Raw genomic sequence first — 25,732 nt, 5'->3', positions numbered from 1 at the left:
TGCGCAGGGGATTGCATAAATCATGTTTGTTTGCTGTTTGAAATCTATTGTTTTTTTGTTCATAGCTGATTTTTTTACGTATGTCCATAGTTTCTTGGAGCTGCTAAAGGCTAGATTTACTCCGAAATCTTTGAAGATTTTCTTTCGATGGTTCTTGGTACGTTTCAATGTACGGAAGCCCTATCCATTTTTTTTTTTTTTTTTTGGCGCTTCTCGTTTTGGTTTTTCTTTACTTCTTTTTTCGGTTGTATTTAAGGCGCCGTTTATGAGCCATTTTGGGTAACCGCGGTTGGAAAATCTATTCTTAAGTGTTTCGATCTCCTGTTCGCATTCATCCTCTGTAGATGAATATCTGAAAGCATGGGGGCCGTAGCTGTAAAAATGTAAATAATGCCACTTATTGGTAGGATAGCGGTATATTTTTATGATGATTTTGGTGGCATTTTTTGTTAATGTTAAATTTAGGAAGTTGATCCTGTTGTTTTCTTCATTTTCAATTGTGAATTGTAGCCGATCATCTACATTATTCAACTCATGGAAGATGGTATTTATGGTGTGTGGTTTGCCTATAAGCAGACAATCATCTGCGTACCTTCCATAAAATTTGAGGTATAGGGAAGGGTACTTGGAAATCATGTCGTTTTCTATTTCCAGGAGATAAAATTCGGAGAGATGTCCACTTATGGAATCGCCCATTCAGCAGCGTAGCTACTCTTTTTCGGGGCCCCTACTTAATGAAAATTGCAAAAAGAAGAGACAGTCAAAGACGCGGGCCCCCTAAAGGGACCGGGCCTGGAGGCAATTGCTTTGCTTGCCCACATGGTAGCTACGCCATTGCGCCCATTGGTGCCCTATATACTTTTTGGTAAAAATCTCCTTCATGGGTGAAATAATTCGCTGATAACAGTATATTTAGTAAGATTGTTATATCCGAAATATCTTTGTTCTGTTTTTAAGTGTGGGATCGTTACGTAACATGTCTTGAGTGGCCTTCACAGCTTTTTGAGAGTGGACGTTTGTGTATAGTGATTTTATATCGAAGGAATATAATTTGCCATCGGGTTCAAATTTTATATTTTTGATTGACGTGAATTTTATATTTTGATAGGTGTTCCGTGTTTTCTATGCGATATTTGGAATAATTCATTAGGGGTTTTAGTATGTCAACCATGAATTTCTCTAAGTTTGCTGTTGATATATTTTTGAAGCTTACTATGGACCTCAATGGTTTGTCTGGTTTATGCAACTTGGTGACTCCGAATATGTAGTGGGTACGTGTAGTATAGGCTAAGAGGTCTGGGTGAAAATTTCTGGTAATTTTTTCTTCGGAGCGTAATCTTTTTAGTTCTTTTTCGATTTTTGATCTGATGGTGGGGATAGGATTTTTGCCTAGTTTTTAGTATGTGTTTATATCTTTTAGGAGGTTTGTCAATTTGTTGTCATAATCGGATTTGTTTATTAATATTATTGAATCGCTTTTATCAGCCTTTTGAATGATGATGTTTTTATTTGTGGCTAATTTTTTTATGCATTGAAATTCCTCTTTTGTAAGGTTAGGAGTAAGATTTGATTTTTTCTTTATCACATTATTTATTTGTTTTATTAATTTTTTTTCTATTGCTGTGGCTATATAAGCCTGTTTGGACTTTTATTACATATTAGTTGTACGGGTTTTTTTTTGGGGTCACGCTGTAATTGAAGCCTTTGTAGAGAAGATTGTGTACGTCTTTTGTCAAGTTATAGTTGGATTGGTTGGTTACGAATTCACCGTTCGCGTAATCTATTACGTGCATATATACAGATTGTGGCCTCTGTGATTTTAAAAGGGAGTTCCATTTTTTCTCATGTCGTGTGTTATTGTTAGAGATGTTGAGTTAAAGGCAGCTTCTGAAAGGCTTGCTAAGCATATGGGCCTAAAATTTCAGGGAATTGATGGATGGCTGTGGCGTTTTCGAAAGCGCCACGGCATTGTTAATAAAAGAACCTGTGGTGAATCTTCAGGTGCAGATGAAGAACAAGTTGAGACTTTCAGAAAATATCTAAATGACCGCATTAAAAATGAGGGCCTCATTTTATCACAGCTTTATGATGCTGACGAGACGGCTTTTTTTATCGTGCTGTTCTTGAAAATACCCATGCTTACAAGCATGAAACAGCACCCCTGATCGTAAGGTAAATAAGGAGCGGATTTCAGTTTTATTTGTGCAAATGTTGATGGCTTGCATCGGCTTAAGCCAATGGTAGTTGGTAAGGCAAAAAAAAAATAAAATAAATAAATAATAGTGCTTTAAAGGATTTAATGAGCCAGTTACCGGTGATATATAATGACATGTTTATTATCATAATGGTGATATGATAATAAACCTGGTTTACAGTATTTTCTGGGAAAGGCCTCCGTAGCCGAGTAGTCCAGTGCGGGAGTGCAGTAGCACAGGCACGCTCTTTGAATTGACCGGGATTCAAGCTCCTGACTGCTAAATACGGCGATCTACCAACCCGCACTGGACCAGCGTGGCAGATTATGGTCCATTTCGGGGGCAGCCTGTGCGAACGTAGCTTTTGGCCGCTCCTGGAACAGAGAAGTTTTTTCTGATTTATTTTCTGTTTTATTAGCTTAAATTGGCATATTAACTTAATTTCTAGAGTAGCTTTATATTCCTATTTACGATACTTAGTTTAAAGAAACTTAGATAGAGATTTTGTAGGTATTACTTAGTATCGGTACGGGTATCAAATCCACGTGTTTACCGTTCGTAATTTGCCGCCATTGTTAAGCGATACAAAATATCTCGAACTAGAGAGCATAAGCTTAATATTAAGTACTATACTATACTATATTAAGCTTATGCTATCTAGTTCGAGATATTTTGTATCGCTTAACAATGGCGGCAAATTAATTAATTAATCAATTAATTAATTTGCCGCCAATTAATCAGTAAAATCTATTAATCTTGTTGAACTTCAATGTCAATTAAATTGTACTTTTAACTATACATATAACGACTTAGGTTACATAACATACATAATTAGTAAAAATAAATAATTAATACTTAACTTGATACGGAAGTTATATAAAGGGATTTCGTAGATAACACTCGATACTGAAACATAAATATAGCGTTATAACTGTGTTGGGATACAAGTTTTGGATTTTAATTTTGTACTGAAATTGAAATTTTATTGAAATTAAATCGAAATCATGACTCAGACCAGAGCAGCAAAGCAAAAGGCTCAAGCTAATGGGAGTGCTGTGGCTCAGGGGAGAACTGATGGGGGGCAGTTGCCCTCTGAATCACAGCCTTTTAAAATGCACTACTTGCTTGATGTTTGTGGAGCAGTCAGGTATGGGACATGATACTGCCATGGGAGATGTCTTTGAGTGTGCGCGATGCAAGGAGTGTAAGGAAATCAGGCGACAACTCAGTGTTGTTATAGGCCTATATGAGAGCTTGAAGGACAGGGTGGATGCCCTCGAAGGATTAAAAGTGAGGGCCCATCAAGCTCTCAGCTGCCCACACCAATGCCAGAGCTTACACTTGGTCATCACGCAACACAGCGGCAGCCCCCGAGGCAGAATGCGCTGGTCCCAAAGGAACTAGTAGTTGTTGGTGACTCTATTGTCAGGGAAACGGGAAACATGCTTTGTAAAAAGGATAGGTGGAACAGGACCAGGGTATGTTTGCCAGGGGCACAGGTTGATGACGTTGTAGAGCAGATATCATCTTTTAAGGGCACAAAAGGTGATATAGTTGTACACATTGGCACTAATGATATTAAGAGTAGCAGGCTGGCGGAATTACTTAACAAGTACAGGTCACTGTTGAAAAAAAGCCGTGAATTAGGGTTGAATTTGAAAGTGTCTGCAATTCTGCCCAGACACGATAGGAGGGAGTATATGATGAGAGCCCTGTCGATCAATTCGGCCCTGGAAAGATTGTGCAAGGCTCAAGGGGTAGAATTTTTTTCAGCCTGGTCTGTACTTTTTAACAGGAGTGACTGCTTCTACAGGGATGGGATACACTTAAATAGAAAGGGTGCAAGAATGTTTGCTGATGCTATCGAGGCAGTGTTAGGTGGGTCGGAAAACTGCTAGCTTGGGGAGATACAATGACTAATAGATTAACAGTAGCCACTGGCAGAGGTGAAAGTGATTCTTGCACTGCTTCTATTGGAATGAGCAGCAGCCTGGAAAATGAGATGCAGGATATTTCAGAGACTGCTGGGAATCATTGGGGTACAAGTAAACACATGGGTTGTGTTAGGGTAGCTAAGAAAAAGAACAGGTGCATGTATACTTGCATGTACACCAATGCTAGGAGTTTAGTAAATAAATTTGATGAATTTGAGGTATTGCTCAAAACATCAAAGGCGGATATTGTTGGGATTTCAGAAACGTGGTGTCACACAGATATAAGGAATGCAGAACTGGAATTTGGGGAGTACAATGTCTACAGAAAGTATAGACAGGATAGGAAGGGAGGAGGGGTTATGATATTGGTTAGGAAATACATAAAATCCAAGGAAGTGAAGCCAGTGGACATCGCTGGACAGTGCAGTGTTGAGTCAGTTTGGTGTGACATAAGCATTGGGAGATCAAAATTGAGAGTAGGAGTGTGCTATAGGCCTAATGACTCTGATGAGTATAATAAGAAACTGTACAGGGAAATAGAGTGGGCCAGTAAATCAGAGTCTTATAATGGGGGATTTTAATTTCCCAGATATTGACTGGAATTTGGGGGCTGGTCACTCACACACTAGCAAGGCTTTCGTGGATTTATTGGATGATTGTTTTCTACATCAGCATGTTCGGGAGGCAACTAGAGGGAGTAATACTCTTGATGTGATTATCAGCAGTGATTCTTCATGCATTAAGAATCTGCAGATAAATGAACCACTAGGTGGCAGTGATCACAGTGTGCTGAAGTGGGATTTACTCAAAGAGGTAACTACCGTTAGGGGTAAAGGGAAGGGTTATTGCTTTCTTAAAGGCGACTACGATGGACTGAGACAGTATTTAAATTCTATACAGTGGGACCAACTGATGATGTTACCAACAGCAAATTCAAAATGGGAAGCATTCAAACAACTTATCTTGGAAGCTACTAGGCTTTACATACCAACTAAGAAATATTGTTCAAGGTTTAGGCCTAAATGGATGTCAGATGAACTAATGAGACATATGGCAGAGAAGAAAAATGCATGGGATACATACAAATTAACACATTACACAGAAGCCTATGATAGATACAAGTTGATCTGTAACCAAGTTACAAAGGAAGTTAGGCAGGCGAAGGCAGATTACGAGAAATCTTTGGCAAGGGATGCAAAGAAAAACAGCAAAGAGTTCTTTACTTATGTAAACTCTAGAAGGAAGGGGATGAATCAGATTGGTCCACTTGATATCGATGGGTCAACTGTTGATGATCCTGCTCAGGTAGCTAACAAACTAAATGAATATTTTGCATCGACATTCACACATGAGGAGTTATTCAGCAAGGGGAATGCCAGAGGTGTATTCAACTCTGGCAGTAAGCCAGAGAATCTTGTAATAACTGAGAGTAAAGTGGAGGAGAAATTGTTGAAGATAAACACAAGAAAGGCACCTGGGGTGGATGGGATCTATCCAGTTATATTAAAGGAGGCAGCAAAGGAAGTAAGCAAACCCTTAGCCATAATTATGAGAGCTTCCTTGGACTCAAGGGAGGTACCCATGGACTGGAGATGTGCAAATGTGACTCCAATTCACAAAGGAGGATCAAAGGCTGACACAAGTAATTATAGACCAGTGAGTTTAACTTCTGTTCCCGGAAAATTAATGGAGGCACTGGTTAAAGAAGCACTGCAGGATCATCTAGGCAAGACTTCAGTTATAGCTCGGACACAGCATGGTTTTGTTAAGGGGAAGTCTTGCCTGACCAATTTGATTGGATACTATGATGCAGTCACAAAAGAACTGGATGCAGGGAATAACTTTGATATTATATACTTGGATCTTAGAAAGACTTTTGATACTGTTGCACATGGAAGACTGCTGCACAAATTGGAGCAGTGTGGCATTGGAGGCAAATTGCTGCTATGGATAAAGGGGTGATTGAGGGGGAGAAGACAGAGAATGGTAATCAATGGACACTGCTCATCGTGGACTAATGTTATTAGTGGAGTCCCTCAGGGCTCAGTGTTGGGTCCATTATTGTTTTCTGTATTTATAAATGATATTGATGATGGTATATCAAGCTTAATGTCCAAGTTTGCAGACGATGCGAAGGTTGGCAGGGTTGTCAAGGACACCCTGATAGGGAAACAGCAACCCCAGAGCAACGTATCAACTCTATGGTACTACACTGACAGTGGTAGAGAATGAAAAGGACCTGGGGGTGGTTGTGCAGGCAGATATGAAGTTCTCTGAGCAGTGCAGATGGGCTGCAAGAGTAGCTTATGGTGTATTGTCAATGATATATAGGAATTTTTCTAGCAGGGATAAGGAGGTGATTATTCCCTTGTATAAGGCAATGGTCAGGCCACACCTAGAGTACTGTATACAGGCCTGGAGGCCTCATTTCAAGAAGGATGTAGAGCTGCTGGAACGAGTACAGAGAAGGGCAACAAGATTAGTGGATGGAACAAAGGGGTGCTCTTATGAAGAAAGGCTTAAGTTTTGCAAATTACAGTGTCTGGAGACCAGGCACCAGCGAGGTGATCTGATAGAGGTGTATAAAGCCTTGAATGGTTTGAGCATGCTCAATGCTGATGGGATTCTTCCTCTTGCTCAGAATAATCACCTGAGAGGGCATAAATTCAAATTGAGGAAAGACAGATGTAGGACAGACGTGCGGAAATTTGCCTTTAGCCAGCGGGTGGTTGGTTGGTGGAACAGACTTCCATTCCTTGTTGTGGAAGTTGATAGCCTAAATAAGTTTTAAGGCTCAGCTGGACAGGTATTTCGAACGAACAGAGGGGTGAAGTGGAAATGGGTGTTTTTTTTTTTTTTTTTTTTTGGCTGATGCTGCATAAGCTTGCTTTCTTGCATCAAATGCCTCTACTAATGCTAATGCTAAATTGTGCAAATAAGAAATCCAAAAGGAAGCAGCAACTTGAGTAAGCCAACCTTTGAGTGTAACCATCAGCTATGAAGTGAGCCAGTATTAATAAAAGCTAACAATTATAAAATGTAGCAATCGTTCCTTCCAAAAGATGGAGAGAGAGAGTTTACCTTTAGCAATAAACAAGGCCAGATCTATCAGGGTACAGTGACAGTTGGGCAAGGGGTCCCAAGGTTTCAGGGGCAAAATCTAATACATTTATTGTAAAAAGTAATTTTTTTTTTGTTTTTTTTTAACTTTTAATTGCACTTATTTCACTGCAATTATTGCTCTTTTTGTTTACTGTGTTTAAATATATTTTTGTCCTTCATCCTTTCATATCCCATTCATATTAAAATACTCTGAGGGGTCTGTGCTAATGGCAAACATTAGAAAAGTCTCTAAAAATGTCTACCAGGGGCCCCAGACACCACTTAATGCAATTACTGTAAAAAGTAAGATTTTTTAGCTTTTAATTTCATTTCATTTACTTAATTATTACTGTTTTTGCTTATTGTGTTTAAATTTATTTCTATCCTCCATTCTTTCACATCATATTTAAAATAATCTGCGATTCTATTCTTTCAGAAAACATTAAAAAAGGGTTTATTAAAATATATGCACTGCAACTCCAAACTACCTAAGCCCAACATTGGCCATAAGCAGTGTCAGAATCAGTCTATTGCAAACCAAAATCATTGTATAATTTTTAGAGCCACCATGTAAAAATATGCAGTTCTGTGCATCTATTTCAAATTTATAGACTTAAAATCTGGACGTCTGGGAGGAAATTTTCATTTAGCCTAAATATCTACTATGCAGAATCATAGCAGATATTTATGCTGCAGTATTCACATTAAATTTACATTTTACTTAAACAGTAAAAATATATTTTTTTTTACATTTTAAAATAATTGTAATATCATCATCAGCCATTTTCAATCCACTGCAGGATGAAGGCCTCTCCAGCAACTTTTCAGTTCCTTCTGTTTTGAGCACTGGCCATCCATTTACTACCCACAAACTCATGAATTTCATCTATCCATCTCCGCCTTTGTCTTCCAGGTTTTCTTCTAGCTCCTCTTGGATACCATTCTGTTACTTTCTTAGTCCATCTGTCATCATGTCTTCGAGCTAAGTGTCCTGCCCAAGACCATTTTAGTTCTTTAGTTTTGATAAGAATGTCCTTTACTTGAGTTTGCTGCCTAATCCATGTGTTTCTCTTCTTATCTAACAGTCTGATTCCCAATATAATTCGTTCCATTCTTCGCCGTGTAGTTCTCAGCTTCTCTTCCATTCTTTTGGTGAGTGCCCAAGTTTCACTTCCATAAGTCATGGTGGGGAGTGTACATTGGTTCATTATTTTACGTTTCAGACAAACTGGGATATTGCTCTTCAGTATGTGACTATATTTCCCGAATGCTATCCATCTAAAATTTATTCTTCTCTTGACTTCCAGCCATTTATCATTATTACAGCTAATAACTTGTCCCAGATAAGTATATGACTCCACCTTTTCAATTACTGCTCCTTCAATCATTATTTCCCTTTCTGTGGCATACCTGTTCATCATTAATTTTGTTTTAGCCATATTCATCTTTAGTCCAAAATCCTTACTAACTGTGCATAACTGATTAAGATTTTCCTCTAATTCTTTGGGATCGTGGCTTATAACCACAATGTCATCTGCAAATCGTAAATGGTTTAGGTACTCTCCGTTCACATTGACTCCTTTCTGCGACCAGTCTAATCTTCTGAAAGCTTCCTTAAGGGCAGCAGTAAACAGCTTCGGAGATATTGTGTCTCCTTGTCGAACTCCTTTCTCAATTTTAAATTTCCTACTGTCTTTGTCTAGTCTAATGAAGGAGGTAGCACTCTCATATATTTTCTTCAAAATCATAATATATGGGTATCTATGACTTGTCTTTCCAGTGCCCGAAACATTGCCTTATGCTGTATGGAGTCAAATGCCTTTTCATAATCCACAAATGCCAGGCATATGGTGTTTTATATTCATTTGCTTTCTCCATTAGCTGTGATATTACGTGAAGGTGATCCATAGTCGAGAATCCAGTCCTAAAGCCATCTTGCTCTTTCGGTTGATTCTCATTAAGTATTCTTTCTAATCTGTTAGTAATGACCCTTGTGAACAATTTGTAGATGTGGGATAACAAGCTAATTGGTCTATAATTTCCAATTTCTGATTTATCTCCTTTCCTATGCAGCAAAACTGTGATTGCATTATTCCACTGCTTAGGCGTCACACATTTTCTAATGCACTTTGTGAAGAGCCTTGCTAGTTTTTGTGTTATGTCTCCTCCTCCCAATTTTAACAACTCTACAGTAACTTCATCTTCCACCGGGGCTTTCTGATTCTTCATTTTCTTCAATGCATGTTCTACCTCATCAGGAAGAATATTGGGTATGTCGTATGTGTTGCTGCTTTGCAATCCATCTTCTCCACTGCTGGCATCATTCCCCTGCTCCTTGTATAATTCTCTATAGTAGTCTTCTGCTATTTGAATTGTCTTTTCTGCTGTTTATAAGTACACCATCACTATTCTTCAGTATCATTTGTCTTTCTGTATTACTGCTCATGGCTGCTGATTTAAATCCTTTGTTTTCCCTTAATGCTTGTTCTACTTTTCTTGTGTTACATCTTCTTATGTCCTCTCTGAGTCTCTTTCTAATGGCTTTGCATAACTCAGTATACTCAATTTTCTCCCTGTGAGTGTTTTTCTTGCTCTTCATTTGTCGTCTTCGGTTCATCATGACAAGTGTTTCTTGACTAATTTTTTCTTCTTTGGATTTCTTTTTCCCTATAGGTTTTTTGGGCTTTATCACTTTCAGAAAGTTGTAATATTCCTCGTCGATATCTTGGTCCTGAGCAGTCTGCAGAAGCTCAAACTTGTTTTTAAGTTCCAGTACATACTGCTTTTTCTCCTCTTCTGTTATCTCAAAGACCTTTGTATTATTTACTCGAGTCAGTTTTTTCCTTTCCTACCTCTATATCAAGTGTACATCTTACCATTCTGTGATCACTTCAAACATTTACCTTATTCAGGACGGTAACATCATTCACAATATATCTTCTGTTAGTGAGGATGAAGTCGATTTCATTAGTAGTTAATCCATTTGGACTCTTCAATGTCTACTTTCTGTTCACCCTATTCTTGAAAAAAGTGTTCATTACTGACAGTTGTTGAGATTCAGCAAATTCCACAAGTCTTTCACCTCTTTCATTTCTTTCACCAATTCCAAAATTTCCTATAGTTCCCCTTTCTGTGCTGTTTTGTCTTTTTCCAAACTTAGCATTGAAGTCCCCCATAATAATAGTGTAGTGGGTTTTCTGCTCATCTAGAAGACTCAGTTTCGGTGTACATTTCTTCAACCTCTTCATCATCATGGCTCGATGTTGGTGCATAAATCATTATAATCTTTAGCTTGTACCTCTTAGAAATCTTGAGTATTAGTCTTGACACCCTTGGTGATGTACTTTTGAATTCCAAAATGTTGTTTTTAAAATATTTATGGACCAGAAACCCAACTCCACCTTCACTCCTTTCACTGTTTCCATTGGTGTACAGCAGATTTCCACTTGATAAACTTATAAGTGATTCATTTCTTCTTCTTGTTTTGGCCAAACCGATGATATTCCAATTCACATTTTCTAATTCCTTTTCCAGCTCTAATATTCTGTCTTCACTGATGAGTGATCTTACATTAGAACAGGCCAAGTTCAGTTTCCGTGCATGGTAACCTGGTCGTACCCAGCGATTCTTAGCACCCTCTGCTTCCACTCTGATCCTCTCGCTGCCGTAAGAGGGAGAGTGAAAGCTGCTGGGGACTGAGGGCCATTTGTTTTGTTGTGCTGTCATATGCTGGAGGGTTTGGTCTTTTCCTCTTCACCCTGACCAGGCATCTTGAAGAGAACCACTCTACACATTCGTTGCCACCTAATATTAAGAGTAGGAGACCGGCAGAATTACTTAACAAGTACAGGTCACTGTTGAACAAAAGCCGAGAAATAGGGTTGAATTTGAAAGTGTCTGCAATTCTGCCCAGACACGATAGGAGGGAGTATATGATGAGAGCCTTGTCGATCAATTCGGCCCTGGAAAGATTGTGCAAGGCTCAAGGGGTAGAATTTTTTTCAGCCTGGACTGTACTTGTTAACAGGAGAGATTGCTTCTACAGGGATGGGATACACTTAAATAGAAAGGGTGCAAGAATATTTGCTGATGCTATCGAGGCAGTGTTAGGTGGGTCGGAAAACTGCTAGCTTGGGGGGAGACAAAGACCAATAGATTGACAGTAGCCACTGGCAGAGGTGAAAGAGATTCTTGCACTGCTTCTATTAGAATGAGCAGAAGCCTGAAAAACAAGATGCATGGTATTTCAGAGACTGCTGGGAGCCATTGCGGTACAAATAAACACATGGGTTGTGTTAGGGTAGCTAAGAATAGAAACAGGTGCAGGTATACTTGCGTGTACACCAATGCTAGGAGTTTAGTAAATAAATTTGATGAATTTGAGGTATTGCTCAAAACATCAAAGGCAGATATTGTTGGGATATCAGAGACGTGGTGTCATACAGATATAAGGGATGCAGAACTGCAATTTGGGGAGTACAACGTCTACAGAAAGGATAGACAGGATAGGAAGGGGGGAGGGGTTATGCTATTAGTTAAGAAACACATAAAAACCAAGGAAGTGAAGCCAGTCGACATCGCTGGACAGTGCAGTGTTGAGTCAGTTTGGTGTGACATAAGCATTGGGAGATCAAAATTGAGAGTAGGAGTGTGCTATAGGCCTAATGACTCTGATGAGTATAATAAGGAACTGTACAGGGAAATAGAGTGGGCCAGTAAATCAGAGAGTCTTATAATGGGAGATTTTAATTTCCCAGATATTGACTGGAATTTGGGGGCTGGTTACTCACACACTAGCAGGGCTTTTGTGGATTTATTGGATGATTGTTTTCTACATCAGCATGTTCAGGAGGCAACTAGAGGGAGTAATACTCTTGCTTTGATTATCAGCAGTGATTCTTCATGCATTAAGAATCTGCAGATAAATGAACCACTAGGTGGCAGTGATCACAGTGTGCTGAAGTGGGATTTACTGAAAGAGGTAACTACCATTAGGGGTAAAGGGAAGGGTTATTGCTTCCGTAAAGGCGACTACGATGGACTGAGACAGTATTTAAATTCTATACAGTGGGACCAACTGATGATGTTACCAACAGCAAATTCAAAATGGGAAGCATTCAAAGAACGTATCTTGGAAGCTACTAGGCTTTACATACCAACTAAGAAATATTGTTCAAGGTTTAGGCCAAAATGGATGTCAGATGAACTAATGAGGGATATGGCAGAGAAGAAAAATGCATGGGATACTTACAAATTAACACATGACACAGAAGCCTATGATAGATACAAGTTGATCTGTAACCAAGTTACAAAGGAGGTTAGGCAGGCGAAGGCAGATTACGAGAAATCCTTGGCAAGGGATGCAAAGAAAAACAGCAAAGAGTTCTTTACTTATGTAAACTCTAGAAGGAAGGGGATGAATCAGATTGGTCCACTTGATATTGATGGGTCAACTGTTGATGATCCTGCTCAGGTAGCTAACAAACTAAATGAATATTTTGCATCGACATTCACACATGAGGAGTTATTCAGCAAGGGGAATGCCAGAGGTGTATTCAACTCTAGCAGTAAGCTACAGAATCTTGAAATAACTGGGAGTAAAGTGGAGGAGAAACTGTTGAAGATAAACACAAGAAAGGCACCTGGGGTGGATGGGATCTATCCAGTTATATTAAAGGAGGCAGCAAAGGAAGTAAGCAAACCCTTAGCCATAATTATGAGAGCTTCCTTGGACTCAGGGGAGGTACCCATAGACTGGAAATGTGCAAATGTGACCCCAATTCACAAAGGAGGATCAAAGGCTGACACAAGTAACTATAGACCTGTGAGCTTAACTTCTGTTCCAGGAAAATTAATGGAGGCACTGGTTAAAGAAGCACTGCAGGATCATTTAGACAAGACTTCAGTTATAGCTCAGACACAGCATGGTTTTGTTAAGGGGAAGTCTTCCCTGACCAACTTGATTGGATACTATGATGCAGTCACAAAAGAACTGGATGCAGGGAATAACTTTGATATTATATACTTGGATCTTAGAAAGGCTTTTGATACTGTTGCACATGGAAGACTGCTACACAAATTGGAGCAGTGTGACATTGGAGGCAAATTGCTGCTATGGATAAAGGGGTGGTTGAGGGGGAGAAGACAGAGAATGGTAATCAATGGACACTGCTCATCGTGGACTAATGTTATTAGTGGAGTCCCTCAGGGCTCAGTGTTGGGTCCATTATTGTTTTCTGTATTTATAAATGATATTGATGATGGTATATCAAGCTTAATGTCCAAGTTTGCAGATGATACAAAGGTTGGCAGGGTTGTCAAGGACACTACTGACACTATGCTGCTGCAACAGGATCTGGAAAGGTTGAGCAGATGGGCTGAGAGGTGGCAAATGAAGTTTAACATTGACAAATGTAAAGTACTACACATGGGAAACAGCAACCCCAGAGCAACGTATCAACTCTGTGGTACTACACTGACAGTGGTAGAGAGTGAAAGGGACTTGGGGGTGATTGTGCAGGCAGATATGAAGTTCTCTGAGCAGTGCAGACGGGCTGCAAGAGTAGCTCATGGAGTATTGTCAATGATATACAGGAATTTTTCCAGCAGGGATAAGGAGGTGATTATTCCATTGTATAAGGCAATGGTCAGGCCACACCTAGAGTACTGTATACAGGTCTGGAGGCCTCATTTCAAGAAGGATGTAGAGCTGCTGGAACGAGTACAGAGAAGGGCAACAAGATTAGTGAATGGAACAAAGGGGTGCTCTTACGAAGAAAGGCTTAAGTTTTGCAAATTACAGTGTCTGGAGACGAGGCACCAGCGAGGTGATCTGATAGAGGTGTATAAAGCCTTGAATGGTTTAAGCATGCTCAATGCTGATGGGATTCTTCCTCTAGCTCAGAAAAATATCACCTGAGAGGGCATAAATTCAAATTGAGGAAAGACAGATGTAGGATAGATGTCCGGAAATTTGCCTTTAGCCAGCGGGTGGTTGGTTGGTGGAACAGACTTCCATCCCTTGTAGTGGAGGTTGATAGCCTAAATAAGTTTAAGGCTCAGCTGGACATGTATTTTGAACGAACAGAGGGGTGAAGTGGAAGTGGGTTTTTTTTTTTTTTTTTTTGGCTGATGCTGCATAAGCTTGCTTTCTTGCATCAAATGCCTCTACTAATGCTAATGCTAAAAGTGATGGAACAGGGCTTACCATCGAGAAGGTGTGCATGAGTGGATTTTAGGGAGGCAGGCCATCTGGACTTCTCCTAAATCTTCTGTAATAGAGAGATATTGGATCCATCAGTTTTAGGCTGAGTGTCTGATAACACACAGGATACCTGTTCCCCTCTAATTAATTGTAATATAACTAATTACAAAAGAAAGAAAAGAAAAACTTATTATTGCAATATAAAATTAGAATACAAACATAAAAGGAGTAAGAATTTCATTAGTTGTTTCATCAAATTAAAAACAACTATGTATTTACAATCTACATCAATATTTATTTTTCTGGCTTTTGTATAACAAAAATCTTTTGCAATTTTTTTTGCATCCAAAGATTTAGAAACATCACATTTAAGAGAAATCAGTAATTAGTTGCTACTGAGACATTCTTGAGTACGATTAACTTTTAGTATTAGCCATATGCTGCAAGGAAGCCAAAGGTTTTTGCTGTACCAGTCAAAAATATATATAAAAAATAATAATAATAATTTAGATGATTTTATCAGTTTCAGCAAAGAAAAACCTTTTCACTGACTCTGCAGTTATTGGTAAAACCAAGAGTTTATGATGGCAAAACGTTCGCAAACATCAATATCACCATTTTCACAAATATATTTTAATAAATCTATCAGTATAGGATTTTTTTATTTTATTTCTTTCCAATTCAGATTGTGCTATTAATTCGTAACACGGCTCACATTTGGTATGGGCTTGGCACTCCCAGGGTCCTGAGCTGGATATCATCTTCCCTTTCTTGATGATTCCCACTTCTCTCTCTCTCTTTGCAAAAAATTGCAAAAGATTTTTGTATAACAAAAATCTTTTGCAATTTTTTTTGCATCCAAAGATTTAGAAACATCACATTTAAGAGAAATCAGTAATTAGTTGCTACTGAGACATTCTTGAGTACGATTAACTTTAGTATTAGCCACATGCTGGAAGGAATTTTTGCAATTTTTTTTTGCAAAAATTCCTTGTACCCTATGGCTAAGGATAATAATAATAATAAAATCAAGCCTTAGGTTGATTCAATTGCTTTAAACTTCTAGTGAGCACACTTTGTGCATCTCTTCAATAAAAAATAGAAAAAATTCATTAATTAAAAAAAAAACTTTTAGAATTACATCAGTGAATTTTTAGCATTCTTCAGCAATTATGTCACTTTTAATCTGCATCATTATTGTCCATGTGTTGATTTATTATAAAGCTTTGTTTTTATTTCATTTGTTCAGTGGCACAGTGCACTGGGTGAAAGATAGTCTGGAAATATTTTTTTTGGATAATAAGACATGTTACTCAAGATTTTATTTTTTCTTATTATCTACTAATGTTTTTAAAATTGTAGTGTACCATTTTCCACAATTTCTTACCTTTTATACAAGAAAAAAAAAAGAATAATGTATAATGTACACCAAGTACTTGATCTTGTTTTTATTTGATGCATCCACTAGAGAGTTATGTTCTGATCCATACTTTATTTTCAGTATACACCTAAAGCTCAGTTAATGTATGTAATGTGTTCTTGGAAAACCACGTTAACCAAATAAACCTTAACAAAATATGCTCCAGAAAATTCTCGAATAATTTTCTTTTTTTAAAATGAAATATGAATAAATACAATTAATGTACACACCTAATTAATAACTAATCCTCTTTGAAAAATTTATTCAAAGAAAGCTGAGTGGTCTTCTTCTTATCATATAGAATCTTATAACAAAGCAATATTCAAAGAAAGTTGACAAGTTGCCACCTTTTCATCATACAGAACCTTATAGGAAATAGTGACATCATGAAGTCCTCTGACAATATTACTGCTTCTTGCAAATATTGAGATCAGAATATTCTGTGACTCCTGTTGTCTCTTCCACTTTCATCTTCATTTCTTTAAATTTTTAAGCTCTTTTAAGGATACTAGAGATTCCATCATCACTATCATCCTTTTTTTCAATTTGCATCCCTGCCTGCAATTCAATAAAATCACTGGTCATTTGGTCTTCTCTGTGAAACTCCAGTTACTGATGTTCACATTTTCAGTATCCACTGACAATTTAACGTGTTTCAACTATGTCTAAAATTTTCTTTCTGACATTTCCTTGCATTTTTTAGAAATCTTCATAGTCATGGACAAACAAGTAAGCAGAATTTTCTCCAACAAACCTTCACTGTGGATTACTTGCAATCTTTCAAGATTGCAGCAATGTTTCTCACTGCTATAAGGATGTTCCCCTTACAGAACTGCACAAGAATTGTTGCTTCCTTTCCCCTCAATAGCATTACTAGTCTGAGCCATAGTTCTTCTCAAATAATAAAGGTGAAAATGGCCCCTTGATCCACAGACTTTTCTTTTTCATCCAGTTCCAGGGGCACTCTCACTTTTTCTCATTTCACTCATATCAACTACAATGTAAAAAGCACTTCTACAAGTTATTGTTCCACAAAAACCATGAAAACTGAGAATGCATAACCAGAGTAGCAATGTGCCAGACTGAAGCTAAAAAGCAAAACCTTTTTCATTTGACTTTCAGATTTATTAGGTATATTGTTTATAATCTCATAAATAAATATTCTTTTTGTGCTCCATACAATCACAGTAATTGGGGGTGTACAATTACTGTGAAACTGTAACTACAGATCTATGTACATATATTGGACGAAGAGTATCAGTATAGGATGTATGTCTCATTGGATGTATGGTAACAACATTAAGTGTATAAATAACAGTATACAAATTTATTTACAAGATGCTAATTTGTTCAATTTTCTCTTTCTCATTCCTCTTGAAAGTTTTTTTTCCCTCTTATTACATATGAAATTTGCATCCTTACAAAATGTCTTCCTTGGCTGTCACCCATATCTAACTCCTTGATCTGACTCTGCTGGAAGAGTCCAAGGTACACTTGCAATATATAAGTTACAATGCAATATACAGTAGACTATTGAAATAATGGCACCCCAAATAATGGATCATTTGAGCTAACGGCACATTGAGATTGGATGTTTACATACAGCGCCTGTCATGGCGCAATACAATCATGTCGTTTTCGCGATGTAAAAAACCAAAAACCAACCAATATATAGCGCAGATGTCTTGCAGCACCAAAAAAAGAAAACAGTAAGTATACTTGCAATATATAAGTTACAATGCAATATACAGTAGACTGTCGAAATAACAGCACCCCAAATAATGGAACATTTGGCTAACGGCACATTGAGATTGGATGTTTACATACAGTGCCTGTCATGATGCATATAATCATGTCGTTTTTGCAACGTAAAAAACCAAAAACCAACCAACATATAGCACAGATGTCTTGCAGCACCAAAAAAAGAAAACAAGAAAGTCACATGATTAAGGTATTTGTTTATGCTTGCCATTTTGAAAGCAAATTCTGTACTGATATCATGGATCAGATTATACCACTGTTATACATTTATTTTAAATTAAAAACTCCTTACTATGACTCCTAAAGTTAATAAATCTCATGCAGAGAAGAAAAGAACAAGTTCTTCTTAGTGACAAATTTGATATAATTCAAACTATTACATTAGGTTGACCCAGAAGGTTAATTCATATACCCACGTGCACTGTCTGTAAAGTGCATGTTCTCTCTGATCACTTCACCTGTTTTGCTGGATGAAAAACTCGTTTATGGGGTGGGCCCCCTCACCTTGCTATCTATGCCTGAGACTGACTAACTCAGCCATGGAGTGAAAAAGGGCTGATACTGTATCGTAAGCTTGTCACACTGCTACTGCGCAGTGTGACAAAATCTTACAAATATATTTCTCTTAGTGTGTGCGTGTGTGGAAGAAGTAAAACACTTAAGGAATAACGAAAATGTCATTACAGAAATATTTCTATTGGTGGCAGTAGGCCTGGTAGTGCAATTAAGGAATATGGTGAACAATAGCATGGTGGGTGCAGAAGGATTAAAATTAAAAGCTCCTGAACAATAGTTTAATCCCTCTATTACACAGCTACTTGAGGATGCAACACTTAGTGCATTTTGGGAAAGGGTGTCAGTATGGAGCAATTCAAAGGTATTGTGAACAGGTAATGTAGAGGTAAAAGATGAAAGCATTTCGTTGTGTGGGAAAAATATTCCGTTTTTCCCACCAAAGGAAGAATGAGTTTAAAGACTAACACCGTGATTGGGCCAGGTTTAAATTAGATATGCAAATACATATCTAATTTGCAATAAATTCAATAAATAAATAAATAAATGAGAAGGAAATAAATAAGGTGCTCGAGCCAAAACAGGGTTTTGTGGTTGTTGTTCGGAGGGGTTGTAGACTTCCAGTGGTAGTTCTGGGTTCAGTTTGGGTCCGGGAGTGTCCAGCAGTGAAGGTTCTGCCAGGCATGTTCCTGTGCTAGAAGTTAATCTGGTAGTTGAATAACAAGCCAGTCAGATAGTGCCCTGGCTTCTACTACTGCTGTGGCAATTTCCTTCAGCATTAACAGAGAACTGTTCTCGAAATCCCGAAATAAGATGGTGTACTGGAAGAGCTATGCAGCAGAGATGCAGAGTTCAACTAAGAAGAGAGAGAGATCACTGCACTCCGTGGAAGGAACCCACACAAAGGAATCCCACTGTGAAAGAATAAGAAGACAAGTCCTCTGAACTGTATTGTTTTGGAAATGGTACTTAGATAAAGTGGGAGATTATTTTTAGAGTAAGGTTGAAATTGAAGAAGCATGAGAAATAAGGAAATGTTTAGTATTGAGTTGGTTTATTAGTTAAAGTTGTAAATAAAATTGATATTGCTAAATCAAGAGAGATGACATGGAATTCTTGGTATTGTTAGCGACTTATGGATTGCTGTTGTGAAGAGATTGATAATTAAGAGAAATATGAGGAAGTGATTAAGATTGAATTAGTTTAGTGTTTGAAGCTGTAGAGAGAGTTGAGATTATTGAGAGAAATTTTATGGAAATGATAGTATATATTAACAGACTAAATGAGAAAAATGAATAGATTAGATGTAAATGAACACCAGTTATGTACTGTAAGTAGATTTGTATGATAAATGAGTTTTGTTTTATATTTGTGTCATTGCTCTTGAGAAACTGACAGCTCACATATAACATATATATGCTTGTGTGTGGGGACGATATCCCTCAGCGCCTGAAAATTCTCATTTTTTAACGCAGTCAGGTAGCTTGTGGGGCTTAGTGCTTGAGGGAAGCTGCTGTACGTAAATCATAACAATGGCCACTGACGGTGATACTAAGGTAAGGTACAGGGAAATAAAAATTAACAAATAAATAAATATCCCCCCCCCACAAGTTAGATTTGGTTTCCTCACCAAATTTAACCATCAGTCCCTTCCTTTCGTTAATCAAAAAGGAAATATTTTTTAATTTTGATAAAAAGGAAACCAAACACCAACCAGTACAGAATCCAAAAGGACGTTTTCTGCTGTTAATTAAATATGTACCAAAATTAGATCCAGTTTAAACAATAACACTATTGTCTTAAGAGCTCACTTTATTCAGACAGGTAGTGTGGGTGCTTATTTTATTTTTTTGTTTTTAGAATAACTGTATGTTTAATAATTGTTGCTAGAATATTTATTATTATAATAAAAGTTTGATTTAAAATGTGAATTCGAGTAATTACTTGTTTTTTCCTTATTTTATTGCACCTAATTGTCATCAAAATTTATTGCGAAAAATGTTTTTTTTTTTTTTTTTTGGAATACCAGTATACCGGTTTCATAAATTAAAAATACCAAAATAACGGTATTAAGATTTTGACCGGTATCGTGAGCTCTACTTGAAAGGTATACTTGCGATATTTGCCTATGCAGTGTAGGCCATAAGCTGATTCTGACCACAAATGAACCAAAATTTTAACATAAAAAAAATCTTTACATATTTATTTCCATGAACTTAAATATTACTCAATATCTGGATTTTAAGTTTGTTTTTGTATTCTTAATTTCCATTAGATGCAGTCCATAAAGACCAAAACAAAGTGATGTATCAAGAAAAATTTGCATTCTGGAGAATTGGAAATGCCCGAGCAATTGGCTGGTGTACAATCTGTGTCTGCAGTGTGGGAATTATTCTTCTCATAGGAGGTGCTGTACTCACAGGTATAGCTTATACTGAGATACGCCCAAATATTGCAGATGAGAATTATGACCGCTATATTGGAGCAAATGTGAGGAGAGTTATTGGTCCAGTGATGCTGGCATTTGGGGGATTTCTATTGATAGGTGGATGTTCATTTTATGGATATGCACTCTTTGCAGCTAACAAAGAATACAAACTACATATGGTGTATATTGTAAATTCAAGCAATGACTATATTCCACCCCCAGAGAAAACTTAAAACTATTTTAATATTTTTGCCTATCCTTGTTACTTGCAAGCATTTAAAAGTTACTGAAAAGCAATCAAAAAATTATTGATTGAAACATTCCATTTTAATTATTGAAATTATACATTCCTATATAGAGGAATGCAAAATAACATGATCAGCACGTGTTTTATCGGTTTGTTCTCGTGGTTGCATATACATTTTCTTTTTTGAATAAAATGATGAAAAGAGATGATTGATGAGGATTTCACCTTATGGCAGTCAAGTCAAAAGAACAATCATTTTATTAATTTTTTTGAGAGGGTGAATTTAGGTATCTTTGATGATTCCCTCAAACAGACTTAATGATGGAACACCTCACCAACAGATATACTTTGGCTGGTTAAGGCAGCAGCAGCTGCATACAGTTACTTCCCTGAAGAATATATGAAACCTGCATGTGAAGTCAATTTCTTTCACTTTGACATGGTAGAATATCAACCATTACTGACAATCTATCATTAAATCCCAAATTATAATTAATCCAATTCTGATTGTTTTCCTCACAGCTAGGAAAGGAACTAATGAATTTTCCCTTGGACCGAGGTCTCTGTACCCTTATTGGTAACAGCTTTATTTTTGTAGAATGGATAATTTAAGGTGGCAATCCCTTCAAAACAGTGGAGTAACTTTTTCTATGAATTTTAGTCAGTCACAGACAAAGCTTGTAAGATTCTCTTCCTGAATAAAATCTAGCCTTTTCGCCATGCAGAACAGACATGCTCTTTAACCACAAAAATTCTCGGGATCTGTGCTTTCTCTTCCTTGGCATGTTTCACTTCACTTCCATAATCAACCAAACAGCTATGCAAAACACTAACAGGGCTCTATATCAGGAAGCATCCTAACAGCATAATGGCACTCACAGCTTCTGTTGTACAGTTTCAGGAAATCTTGAAACAAATTTCATTCAAAGTGCTGTTAATGTGGTGAATATACAAATCAGCAAATCCATAATATGTACATAATGCATTTTCGTAGTGCATTAATCCCTTAATGTATACAGGGTGTCTCAAAAATATTGGTACAAACATTTGGAGGAGGTAGGTAACATCTAAAGGAATGTGAATCGCATAGGAACCCACAACCGGAAACGTCACGGGAAAGTAGTAGCAGAGGCACAAGGAGCAGAAATGATACGACAGTAATTAGTGGCAAACATTTATTTGTAAAAAAAAAAAGTAAAGTGCAGCCATTATCAACCCACTGCAGGATGGAAGCCTCCTCAACAATTCATGCTGACATAATATTAACAATGGAATATGAGATGGATGCATTTCATGTTACAACAGATGCTTGAAGGTTCCACTATGAGACGCGATGCATGCATGACACCAACGCAGAATGGATTGGCGGACACGGTCAAACACACCTGGAGTTTTTTTGACAGTAGCAGCAGCGCAGACAAGTCTCGCCACGAGATCCCTTTCAGTCTCCACAGGTGATTCATACATGATAGATTTGAGGGCCCCCCCCACAGAAAGAAATCAAGGCTCGATAAATCAGGTGAGTGTGGGAGCCAGGCAACGGATCCACCACGGCCAATCCATCGACGCCCAAAATGCCTGTTCAAATGGTCACGAACACACCTTCCATAATGGGAAGGCGCCCCGTCATGTTGAAACCAAATATTGTGTCTCACATTTGCTGGAACATCGTCAAGTAACCCTGGTAGAACTTGTTCAAGAAAGATCAGATATTTGGCAGAGTTCATGCAGGATGGTAACAGGTATGGGCTGACTAAGCAGTCACCGACCATACCTGCCCACACATTTATTGTGAAGCGATGTTGTGCCGCATGGGGGTGCACACCGTGTGAGCCCTCTGCTAATCCATACACTAGGTGCATGTCTGCCAGCTCACAGTTCGTATATCGATGTATGCTCTTCGTGCGGCAATTACTGCTTGAATGAGTAAACCAGAAATTTTCCCTCTCGCAAACTGATAAACAGCACCATGTACCGACTTACAGTGATGTTTCCGGTTATGGGTTCCTATACGATTCACATTCCTTTAGATGTTACCTACCTCCCCTAAACGTTTGTACCAATATTTTTGAGACGCCCTGTATATCCATTCATGATTATTAAAGGTGGATTTTATGCATGTCTCTAGATAGTTGTACTTCAATCAGCAATTAATGTCTAGTTATAAACACATTTTTTCTATCCCACCTTATCCTTCTAAATAATTTAATTAACTCCATTCATATGTTTAAGTGATTGTCTTTTCAAATAAATATGTTCTACATCAGGGATTCCCAACATGGTCGATATTGACCCCCTGGGGGTTCAATATAGACCTTAAAATCGTCTTGAAAGAGGGGTAAAATGGGAGGTCAATGGACACATTATATAATAATAATAAACATGGTGCTGTCTATAGTTGCAAGATTATTGAACATTTGGATTTATTCATTCGCCCGGAAAATGAATCAATACCAGTATGTCTCTTATGTGAAAAAAACCTTTTGGAACACTATGAAACTATCAAAGATGAAAGACCACCTGTAAAGGATGCATCTTGGTGAAAAAGACAAGGATTTTTAATATTTCAAATGTCTTAAAGGTAAAATTTATAAAATTCTACAATGGGTTTAAAATTGTTTATGAAACTTTCAGTTTCTGGAAAAAATGCTGAAAATAGATTAGGGTATCCACCCACAGTTGGGCAGCAATTGATACAGTCACCATTATGAGAAATTATAAGCTGTCATGAAAATGAAACTGGATCCAGTATTAAAAAGCATTCCACTGAGTAACAATAAAGTTCAATGTCACATTGACAAAATGGCTGCTGAAGATATCCAAAAAGCTGTGGTTTCTGAATTGCAGACAACTAATTTGCTGTACAATGGGATGAGGGAACATTTGGATCTTTAAGCATCCTTATGCCTTATGTACTTTATTACAGCCCAAGAAAAAAAAAAAAGCAATAACAGAAGTATATTTTTGCTGATTAAATACGTATACAAAATGAGAAATGTTTATTTGTGCTTCAAACAATACTCACAGGAAAACAATATTCTTATTGCTAATATTGTAGCAGCTGCTTCTGATGTAGCACCAGCAACAGTTGGCAGATATACAGGGTTTTTAGCATTTTTTTTTTTTTTAAGAAAAAGATTCCTGAGGTTAGAACTGCACAAGGAGCATTTGGTTACAAAAAACATAGGTGAAAAATTGCATGATGTACTGCAAGTGCATATTAAATCAATAAATGAAATAAAGACAAAATCCTTGAACGATCATCTGTTTTTGTCAATTGTGATCAAAATGATGAAATCTACAACCAGCTGCTTTTATACAGAGGTATGTTAACCAACAAAAGGAAATAGTTTGCATTTGAATCAAACTTTTTGATACTGTAATAGAATTTCTTCTATTAATAGAAAGTAACAGAAAATCGTTAGCAACATAATATTTCCAAACAAGACTATATGGCAGAGATATGAATATAATGTTTTGATCCAAAATGGACCTATTCGTATCCACTTTAACTCAAAGAGATTTTCGCTACTTTGCTAACTTATCACACCTGTCAAATATGGAAACAGATAAAATTTAAAATGACAATTTGCTATTGTACACGTTACACTTAAAGAAACAGAAAGAAGACTAACATTTGATTTCAATATCTTCATGATATGATTGTATCAGAATGGATTCTACAACTGTGTAATGTGTCTCAAGTTGAATTTATATTAAAAGAAGAGTTAATTCAAATGACAGATTTGGAACCCAAATCTGTAGTCTAAAATAAAGGGTATACCTTGTATTGAAATAATGAAGATACACAAAAATAACTATACTAAATTACAAACTATGGCAGAACTACTTTTATTAACTTTCCCCAGTTCTTATCTAGTGGAAGCTGGATTTTGCTATATTAATAATAATTCACCGAGGAAAAAAACAAGAAACAGGCTGAACATATCAGAACATGGGAACCCTAATGATCAAATTAAGTAATTTCAGCCCAGATAGCTTATTGAAAACCATCAGGCACCTCATTAACAATTAATGCTCATGATTAAAATGAATATATAATGCTGTGATTTTTAAAACTAAAATGGAAGTAATGAACCAAATAATAATTTTTACTGTTTTTATTACTAAATTGGTAAGTAATGAACAACTGATTGTTACTCACCTATGTATTATAATTATTTTATATTTTTTAATAAATAATTAACTATTATTAACAAAATTTTCTCATAATCGATCCATTAAAATGTGTGAGCAGGCTAATGAGGGAAAATGCATTTTTTTAAAGGGGTCAAAGCAAGTAAAACAGGTTGGGAACTCCTGTTCCACACTATCTACTTTTACTTAAAAATTCTAAAAAAGTTATCAAGTAATAGCAATTTGTATATATCTGCAAAGATTCTGTAGAGGAACTTAATTTTTAATTCAGTGGCCCTCCCTGTATAGTTCTTGTCTGAGTATTCCAGCTTGTAATAAATAATAAAAAGCTACTACATATTTTGTAATGAACTTTATTATTATTTGAAAGATGGAGAATTTTCTGTGGTTTTTGAAACATGAAAAACACCACAGGCAGCAAATAGTAGGAACATTCAGCAGCTGTTCTTCACAAAACCAATTTCAAAATGATAACTGAAGTGCATATATAAATGAAAGGCTCTAAAAATTAACAAGTAAAACACTTCTTTGTGTTCTTACCAATAATAATTTATTTGCTAATTTCAACATTATTTTACAAGTCAATTCCAGGTTTGCTTTAACCCCTTCTTTAGTGGCAGAAAAACAACAACAAAAAAAAACAATGTATAACCCTTTAAAAATTAGTTTAAAACATTAAAAAAAAACAAAAAAAAAACAATTTAACTCTAGAACAAGTAAGCCAGAAAATATAGCAGTAACAGTCATGTGGGCATGTAAGACAACCTGCT

At 37.0% G+C, this 25,732-nt stretch overlaps 1 protein-coding gene across 1 annotated transcript in view; it reads left to right on the top strand.

Annotated features, from left to right (window-relative positions):
* The window catches only part of LOC150075041 (uncharacterized), a 38,007-nt gene extending 17,217 nt beyond the window's left edge, over positions 1-20,790 (top strand). The window contains exon 2 of the mRNA XM_090389066.1: positions 20,405-20,790. Within this exon, the coding sequence (XP_090245192.1) occupies positions 20,405-20,790 (386 nt within the window). The remainder of the gene's footprint in view (positions 1-20,404) is intronic.
* The last annotated feature ends 4,942 nt before the right edge of the window (positions 20,791-25,732 follow it).

Source organism: Mastigoproctus giganteus, chromosome 14, assembly GCF_048544385.1.
Source record: "Mastigoproctus giganteus isolate SK-2022 chromosome 14, ASM4854438v1, whole genome shotgun sequence".
NCBI classification, from domain to species: Eukaryota; Metazoa; Arthropoda; class Arachnida; order Uropygi; family Thelyphonidae; genus Mastigoproctus; species Mastigoproctus giganteus.
This window is presented reverse-complemented; position numbering and strand designations above follow the sequence as displayed.